General features: G+C 30.5%; 1 protein-coding gene across 2 annotated transcripts; it reads left to right on the top strand.

Moving 5' to 3' along the window:
- Positions 1 to 6,513: 6,513 nt before the first annotated feature.
- On the top strand, positions 6,514 to 9,740 carry LOC100801785 (scarecrow-like protein 6). 2 transcript variants are annotated; one of them, XM_041012094.1, is made up of 2 exons: positions 6,514 to 7,481; positions 7,527 to 9,740. In XM_041012094.1, the coding sequence occupies exons 1-2, from the start codon at positions 7,231 to 7,233 to the stop codon at positions 9,442 to 9,444; spliced, it is 2,169 nt and encodes a 722-aa protein (XP_040868028.1). In that variant the 5' UTR covers positions 6,514 to 7,230; the 3' UTR covers positions 9,445 to 9,740. The 2 variants fall into 2 exon arrangements, with proteins under 2 accessions (XP_040868028.1, XP_003516440.1); XM_003516392.5 differs by having other exon boundaries at positions 6,516 to 9,740.
- The last annotated feature ends 250 nt before the right edge of the window (positions 9,741 to 9,990 follow it).

Raw genomic sequence — 9,990 nt, 5'->3', positions numbered from 1 at the left:
TATATTCATGGAAAGAAGCGCCCAATGATTTCCTATTCCTATCACTTAATCATCACTCAACTTCAGGTTCTATTATCTCTTTTCATTTTTTTTTCTCAATTCAAGTTCTTATTTTTCTCAAAGTTATTTGAACTCATCCATTATTTTTTTTTAATTTATTGAATTTGAATTAGTTTTGAGGTTTGACGCATTTCCAATTATAACGTTCAATTTCACCAGGGATTCATGTTTTTTTTAATTAAGAAAATCATGGAAATGAAATATAGAATAGGCTTAACCAGTTGTTGCAACCATTTTTAATGTTACAGAGTAACTCGGTTAAGTTTCATGTGTTGTGAGCCTTGTTTGATCAATACATTGATCTTTTGAATACTGAAGTTAACGACGAATAGTTTTTAGAATTTGAATAATTCTAGTTATTTTAATTATAGTTTTTCTATTTTTTAACAACTTTTTTTATCTGGTGAATATATTTTGAGCATTGAGGATCCAGCTATGCTTTAGCTGCACATAGTTATGATTTTTTTCTATATTTTTAATGACTTTTATTCGTGAATATGTGTTTGGGCAGTGAGGATCAAACTATGCTTTAGTTGCACAAATAAGACCCGTTAGAGACCTGAATTAAGCTTTTGGACTTTCGAGAAGCTTTTACTTTTTCCTACAAGGGAGATATTGATTTTATATTCTTATGAAACTGAAACATTTGATTACATGTGTGAAAGCATATGCTTTGTTGCTTGTAAGAGTGTTGCATTCCAGTTGTGATGAAGGTGGTTCACGATAGGTAATCAATTGGTTTACAATGTTAATAACTTTTTTTGTTTTAAAACTTTCCTTTTATTTGGGTGTTTGATGCTAATTTAAATGGGAAAAGTAATGTCAGTAATCAACTATCTTTTTCCATCTTTGGCTAGTTTAAAACTCATTGGAATTATGGTGTTGTTAATTAGGTAAAGTGCCAGGAAATAAAAACTTAATGAATGTTACTCCTATAAATTTGTTTGTGACTAGAGAAGTCGATTTAAGTTTTGGAGGCAAAGTAAGACTTTCAAGGGATGTTATATGAATTGCCATTTTATTATGTGTGGAAACCTAAAAAATTTTGTTTGCAAATATCTCAATATTGTAGATCCTTTGTGTGCTAACAACAACTTGGTGTGAAACATCAATAAAGATAATTTATTTTTAAATATAGGTTACATATCTTAATTTTTTTTCCTGTTACTATTATTTCTTTTTTATTTTTCTATTGCTTTGAGATGACATGATTATACTCTCTACTTGGGATGGATTAGGATTGGTTAAGTGTTCTATTACACTCATTTTTGCCACTTTGTGTGGGTTTCATGCTTCATGTAAGTAATTAACTACTCATAATTGTATTTTACTAATTGGTGTGTCTTATTTTATATTAAGGTTATAATACCACGAATGACAAGTGTGACCTTCATGATATCACACTATAATATTACGGCTATAATATCAAGGATGCCAAGTGTCACAACTCATGCATTTGGTTTTTGTAGCCTTAATAGTCTTAATAGAAAACATGACATGTAAATCAATAAGAGACAATTATGACTAGTTAATTACTTTTACCCAAAGGGAGAATATTAAAACCCACAAAAGGGTGGCAACTATGAGAATAATAGAATCATAACCAATCCTAATCCATCCCAAGCAGAGTGTAATACCATGTTAGTTAAATGTAACAAGAAAAATAAATAAGTAATAATAATAACAGGAAAAATAATTAGAATAACTAATTATGTATGTAAAAGTAAAATTACCCTGAGTATAATGCTTCGCCCAAAGTTATCGTTAGCACGAAAAGGATCTACAATTTTGAGGTATTTTGCAAACAAAAGGTTTATTTGAGTTATTGACTATTGGGCATAACACCATAGTAGGAATCACAAGCATTAAGAAATTGTTCATTAAGTAATTGCTATGATGTCATGCTTAGCATCCAAGAACTTAGAGAAACCTTTTGTTTACAAATACCTTAATATTGTGATCCTTTGCATGCTAACAACAACTTGAGGCAAAATATCAATAAGGATAATTTAATTTTTAAATATAGGTTACATATTTAATTCTTTTCCTCTGTTACTATTATTTCTTTTTTATTTTTCTATTGTTTTGAGTTGACATGGTTATACGCTCTACTTGGGATGAATTAAGATTGATTAAGGGTTTTATTATGCTCATCTTTGTCACTTTTGTATCGGCTTCATGTTTAATGCAAGCAATTAACTACTCATAATTATCTTTTATTGATTGGTGTGCCTTATTTTCTTTATCGCATTAATATCACATATGCCAAATGTGACCTCCATGATATTAAAATATAATATTCATGCAATAATATCAAGGATGTCAAGTGTCACAACCCATACATTTGGTTGTTGTAGCCTTAATAGTCTTAATAGAAAACACAACATGCCAATCAATACAAGACCGTTATGACCAGTTAATTACTTACACCAAAGATGAAGAATAAAGCCCATAAAAGGATGACAACAGTAAGAATAATAGAACCATAATCAATCCTAATCCATCCCAAGCAGAGTGTAATACCATGTCATCTAAATGTAATAGAAAAATAAAGAAGTAATAATAGTAACAAAGGAAAAATAATTAAGATAACTAATTATATTTAATAGTTAAATTACCCTTACGGATGCTTCGTCCCAAGTTGTTGTTAGCACGCAAAAGATCTACAATATTGAGGTATTTGCAAACAAAAGATTTCTTTGAGTTATATGTTGTTAAGTATAACATTGTAGTAAGACTCACAAGCATTAAGAATTTGTTTATTAAGCATATGCTATGGTGTCATGCTTAGAAACCAAGAACTTAGTGAAAAAATTTGTTTACAAATACCTCGATATTGTAGATCCCCTTCCCCTTCTAAAACCTGGGTTGGAATATTTAGGGGTTTTGATTATTATAGAAAGCAAGTCTGGAGCCCTTGCACTAGCATGCTAAGCACGAGAGAGTGCGCTTAGCCTGAGGGTTCTGTGTGATTAGCACCACATGATCGTGCTAACCACGAGACTCTTAAAATAATATAATAAGTTTAGCTCATTTTCATTCATATAACTAATTTCATTATATTATAAGTGATTGCTTGGAGATAATATATGATTGTTGTGGAGTCTTCTTTGATATATTTAGTAAAAAAAATCATCTAATAACTTTGATATATTTAATATTAATTAAAACAGTTTGTTGTAGTTGTTTTGAGATAAACATTTGATGAATTTCACCCAATATAGTACAAGTAACCAATACTTTTATAGTTTTCTCTCTTGTTTAGAGTTAACTCCAAATAGTAAAGAAGTCATCTTGTAATGTTTAGTTGAGAAAAGTATTTTCTAGCACTTTCTTAAAATAGTTTTTATGATTAATTAAATTTTTTAAGAAATTATAAATTATTTTAGATTTCACTTCTTATTTAATGAATCTCCCTTATCATCAAAATAAGCATATTAAAAAATATATTATTAGCACTTCCTGCTTTTTTTTATTAGGATCCCACAATACTTATAGTTATATCTTACAATTGTATTAATTATTAGGTATAGCCATAAAATAAGATGATGACTAACCTTCTAGGCATGCATATTGGTGATTGAATAATTTCAAAATTAGTGGAATTCAATTGTACTATTTCTCATCATTTTCACTCTTCTTTATATCTCTTTCTTCATCTCTTTTCTATATCTCTTCAATCAAATATATCTATTTTTGTTTTATTTCTCATATTTCTATCTTTTATTTTTATTTTTATCTATTCTATTTTTCTCTTCTATACCAAACACAACAGCCTAATATTGGAGCACTGACTGACTTGTGTTGAAATGAATTTTATATACATCCATCCTTTCACTTATTAAAACTTGAAGGCAATAAGGAAATTGAAACTTAACTGCAAAGAAGAAAAATCAAAATTCCTGATCCCTAAAACTTAATATCAGTTGTTAAGCTAATCCCTCGCACAAATACATATTCCACAATACTCAATAACGTACAATGTTTGACTCTTTAAAATTGTTTTTAGTAAGCCAATATCAATTGTGCAAACTCTGCAATTGCCCTAGTTATAAAGATTTAAAAAACACTTAATGAAACTTGAAGATTATAGTTAAGTCTCGAGTTAAACAATTAAGGATTGGATGAAAGTCAAAACAAATGGCCAAATCAGTGTCACAGTGTGTATCTCATCTTACAATACATATATATTTTTTTGCTTTTACTCAATACATATTCAATTTACTTTGCAGATTGCAGTATTAAAAATAATGTCTTTCTGGTTGTGTCCCATTATATTTATCGGAGACGAGCCCGTTATTGTCAATTTGTAATAATCATGATTTATATTTGTTTTACCTTTAAATCATATTATTTAGAAATGTTTATTATAAATTATACATTATAAATTTTAGTTGTGTAAAATAAATATTTATTCTATGTAATACAATACTAAAATACGAGTTGTAATATATATAACTTAAATGAGTGACCAAAGTTATATATATTATTAATAAATAAACACTATAAATATAAATTATTTCCTTTGATCCTTTATATAAGATGCCATTAACTAATTCATAAGAATTAAAGAAAATAATTTTATCAATAACATTAAATTTGTACGATTTTTTTCAAAATTTTCCTTAACATTAATGATTCACACCACTAATATTTAATGTCCTAATGGAGTAATACACAATAAATACAATTTACTATATATATATATATATTGGATATTAATAAATATATCCTGATATACATTAATCTAAATAAATTTTTATTTAATACTATAATAAATTCTTATTAATAAATATAAATTAAGAAATATAAAATTCTTGATAATATATATAAGTATAGATTTATTAAAATTAATATAATAGTATTAAATATTAAAAAATTAAAACCTAAATATTATTAAACACTAATAATTAATAAATGTATAATAGTAATGCTATTAATACACACATGTACTAATAAATAAATACTAGTAATATTAAAATTAATAACTTAATATTAATAAATATTAGAAAACAAAATTTGCAGAAAATTTAGTCAAAAATAAAATAAGTTTAAACGACGTCTACATAACCGCAGTGAATGTAATATAAAAAAATAAGCTAAATTATAATTTTATTTTTTAAATTTACCATTTCATCATCTATTTTTAAATCAAAACATTTAGTTTTTATATTTTTTAAAATAGATAGTTTTAGTTCTTCTAATCATCCAAAGTTAAATAATAACTTTAATGACTGACGTGATGATTATAAAGAATATTAATATGATATTTATGTGACAAAAATTAAATAAAATAAAAAATAAAAAAATCTTAACAAATGTTGAACCCTTTACATTTTATTAAAAGATAAAGATAATAAGACTTCTAAAATACTTACTTTATCTGGTTAACCTCATAAACATAATTTTATATATATCATTAGTTAATAGTTATTAATGGTAAAAATTTATAAATTTAAAAAATAATTAATATATAGATATTTTTAATTTTGTTTTATATCATTTTATATATTTTATTTTGAATAGTTTACATATTTTTTTTATATTTTAAAATTTATAATTTTATTTTGAAATACAAATTATTTTTACTATAATTATATAAATTAATATAATTTCACCAATTAATATGTAAATTATACAAATTAAGTAAATTTATTTTAATATGAAAATTATTTTATTCTAATTATATAAACTAATATTTATTTTTTTAGGAAAATTACATGTTAATATTTTTATTTTGACAGTAAAATTTATTTATTAAATAATTTTTTTAATACCAATTATATAATTGAAAAACTACATAAATTAATATGCAAGTTATTTATATAAATTATTTTATGTAATTTATAATAATTATTTAAATTTATTTTTATATATAAATAATACAAAATTTTATTTTAATTATAAAAAGTAATAAAAATTTATTTTTTAGATTATTTAAATATTATTAATTTATTTTATAATAAAAATAAATACATGTAAAATTAAATATTAAATATATTTAAATATTAAATATTTTATTTTAATTTATAAATTTTGATCATTTAAAAAAATAAAAAATTCTTCATTAATAATATATATAAAATAGTGTTTATAAAATTAACTGAAGTAAGAGTTCAACTCCTATTTCTGTATTATAATCATTTTCATGTTTAGTGTAAATTACACCGGAAGATGATAAATCATTTACATTACTATAGAAATTAATATATTATTGCTATTTAATTGACTTGAATGGAAAAATAAAATTAATTAAGTAAAGTGTGTAAGTATGATACTTTTTTTATTCCTTATATTTAATTTCTATAAATAAAAAATTTGAATTAGTCATTCTTGGTGAGAAAAATTTTCGTACAATGTCACGAGCTTTTATTGCATTAAATTAGAAATATTAGTTAACATAGGAAACTGAAGTTCACGCGCGAGATGTTGGAGTGGTTGGAATCAAGGGTGGCGACAGCAACCCTACCAACCAGAGGGGAAAACTACGTATGCAGACAAGCTGAGCAAAAATAAATTAAAAATAGTAATAAAAATATCAAAAATAAAAAATAATGAAAAGTAGAAACAGTGAGAGAGAGAGAGAGAGAGAGCGCACTTTACCACTTTTATACGCTGCACGCATCTACCTTACAAAACACAAGCAACAAAGAGTGTTCCACACAGAAAACACAAAGAAGAATCACATTCATTCATTCATTCCATGGCTTTTTTCTTCTTCCCTCATCACACCTTCTTCAACTGTTTCAATCTCAACACGCCACAGAATTAACCTCAGAGAGAGGAGGAGAAGAATAGAAAAACAAGCTTTTATTTTTAGAGGGTGCCCAAGTTGTTCTTTTGTTTTGTTTTTTTCCTGCTGCAGCACTCTGTGTTTGTTCAGTGTTCCTCAGAGATTTGTATTGTCCCCAAAACAAAAAAAATTCAGCCTTTTCAGCCCTTCCAGCCCGAAATTTATTGTTTTTTGTGCTTGTTCTTCATTTGGGGTGGTTTAAATTTGCTTAATCTGTAAAAAAAAATCTCTGGATTTGTGGGAAAAAAAATCGTGCTTTCAAATCAGTTATTGTGGGGGAACAAAGGTGGTACCTTTTGAAAAACTGGAGTCTTTTGGGTGGTTGGTTTTGTGGTCACCAATACTATTGTTCTTCCCCCCCTTGGCAACTTTCTTAGATGAAGGCCATGCCCTTGCCTTTTGAGGAATTTCAAGGGAAGGGAGTGTTGGATTTCTCTTCTGCCTCAGATTTATTTTCAGTGCTTTTGCATCATCCACAACCAAAGTGGACCACAGACAAAGCGGACTATTGCTATGTGGGCAGCAGCACTGAGCCCACCTCAGTTCTTGACTCCAGAAGAAGCCCTAGCCCTCCCACTTCCTCCTCCACAATGTCCTCTTCTCTTGGCAGCAGCAGCAACAACAGCACCAGCAAGGGTGGTGGTGGTAGTGGCACTTCAGCCAACACCACCACCAACCCAACACCACCCTCAGGCAACAACAACAACAACCCTCCTCAGGAATCCAGCCCTGAGAAATGTGGCATCAGGATGGAGGACTGGGAGGGTCAAGATCAATCCATTCTGAGGCTCATCATGGGGGATGTTGAAGACCCTTCTGCTGGATTGAGCAAGCTCCTTCAAAGCACTGCCTGTGGCTCTCAAAGTGTTGATTTCAATGCTGGCTTTGGTGTTGTTGATCAACAAGGGTTGAATATGAATATGAATATGGTGAGTAGTGGTAATATTGACCAAAATTACCCTGCTGGTTTCCCTTTCATTGCTGAGAATATTGATGGCCAGAATGCCAAGGCTGGTTCTGGGACTGGCCAGGTTTCAGAATCTGTTGTTTTCTCTGGCAACAATCCCCTCATGGTGTCAACATCTGTGTCCCCTGGTGTGTTCACTTCTCAGCAGCAGCAGGAGTTTGGAGTGGTGGATGAGAAGCCTCAGGTTATTAATCCACAGTTTATGTTGAACCAGAACCAAGTTCAGTTCTCAGAGAATCCTTCTTTCTTTGTGCCATTGATGTACCCCCAGGTGCAGGTGCAGGAGCAACAGGTTTTCTCTCCTCCGCATCAATCGAAACGCCCTCTCTTTGACACGATTGGTCACAATTTTCAGGCTCCAAGGTTGCCCCTTTTGGATTCAGGGCAAGAGGTGTTTGGTAGGAGGCAGCAAACACAGCTGCCATTGTTTCCTCACCATATGCAACAACAACAACAACAACAACAATCAATGGGTTTGCCATCTGCTAAACAGCAGAAGGTGAGTTCCACCGGAGACGATGCAAGCCACCAGTTTCAACAGGCTATATTTGATCAGTTGTACAAAACTGCTGAGCTCATAGAAGCTGGTAATCCGGTTCATGCGCAAGGGATATTGGCGCGGCTCAATCACCAGCTCTCCCCTATAGGTAAGCCTTTTCAGAGGGCTGCTTTCTACATGAAGGAGGCTTTGATGTCACTGCTTCATTCAAATGCTCACAGTTTCATGGCTTTTTCGCCAATTAGTTTCATATTCAAAATCGGAGCTTATAAGTCCTTTTCTGAGATATCACCTGTACTTCAGTTTGCCAATTTTACTTGCAACCAAGCCCTCATTGAAGCTGTGGAAAGGTTTGACCGAATTCATGTTATTGATTTTGATATTGGGTTTGGAGTACAGTGGTCATCTTTTATGCAAGAGCTTGCCTTGAGGAGTAGTGGGGCACCTTCACTCAAGGTCACTGCCATTGTGTCACCCTCCACTTGTGATGAGGTTGAGCTCAATTTCACTAGAGAGAATTTGATCCAATACGCCAAGGACATCAACGTGTCATTCGAGTTAAATGTTTTTAGTATTGAATCATTGAACTCTGCTTCATGTCCACTGCTTGGTCAATTCTTTGATAACGAGGCAATTGCTGTGAATATGCCGGTTTCAAGCTTCACAAACTATCCATCGTTGTTCCCTTCTGTTCTTCATTTTGTGAAGCAGCTCAGGCCAAAGGTCGTGGTCACTTTGGACAGAATTTGTGATCGAATTGATGTACCACTTCCCACCAATGTAGTTCATGTTCTCCAATGTTATTCGGCCTTGCTCGAATCTCTGGATGCGGTGAATGTGAATCTTGATGCCCTCCAAAAGATTGAGAGGCATTTCATCCAACCAGCCATCAAGAAAATTATACTTGGCCACCACCATTCTCAAGAAAAATTACCCCCATGGAGGAACCTCTTCATACAATCTGGATTCTCTCCATTCACATTTAGCAACTTCACAGAAGCTCAAGCTGAGTGTCTAGTTCAGAGGGCACCTGTGAGGGGATTTCATGTGGAGAGAAAGCCTTCATCACTTGTTCTATGCTGGCAAAGGAAAGAACTCATCTCAGTTTCTACTTGGAGATGCTGAGGAGCAGCAGCAGAAGCTAATTACCTTATATTTTTAAAGGTGCATGGTAACTTACATTGCAGTTTATGTAATTGTTTGTGTAATTTTTAGGCTTATTGATGAGATCCACACCCAAATGTTTTCTTAACTACATGGGTTGGAATCTATCATTCTATAGTTCTATTACTAGTACGTCACTTTGAACATGGGTAGTAATTATGCCTTTCCCCATTCCCATCATCTAAGATGAGTAACTGTTTCTTTGTTATCTTCTAGACAAAGCAAACTGCTTAGTAAGAAAGGAACAATTTAGCCAAGAATGCAGCCTCTATTTTCTTCTTCTTGGTTTATTATATTCTTTCTTAATTAATGTATGATGACCTGAATTTGGGATACGTGATTTTAATATGCAGCATGAAAATCTTGTGCCAATTCAATTATCCAAATATTAGTTTTTGCGTGGTTTGAGTGAAAAGCTGGAAAGATTATAATTGGTTCATTTGTAGTCTTTAAGGAAAGACACCCAAAACAAACTCATGTATAGTACTTTTGTTTGTAATTTAAGAA

Source organism: Glycine max, chromosome 1, assembly GCF_000004515.6.
Source record: "Glycine max cultivar Williams 82 chromosome 1, Glycine_max_v4.0, whole genome shotgun sequence".
Lineage (NCBI taxonomy): Eukaryota > Viridiplantae > Streptophyta > Magnoliopsida > Fabales > Fabaceae > Glycine > Glycine max.
This window is presented reverse-complemented; position numbering and strand designations above follow the sequence as displayed.

Bases quoted from the DNA above. Each gene is read 5' to 3' on its own strand.
- LOC100801785 (XM_003516392.5), top strand. From the start codon at position 7,231: ATGAAGGCCATGCCCTTGCCTTTTGAGGAATTTCAAGGGAAGGGAGTG.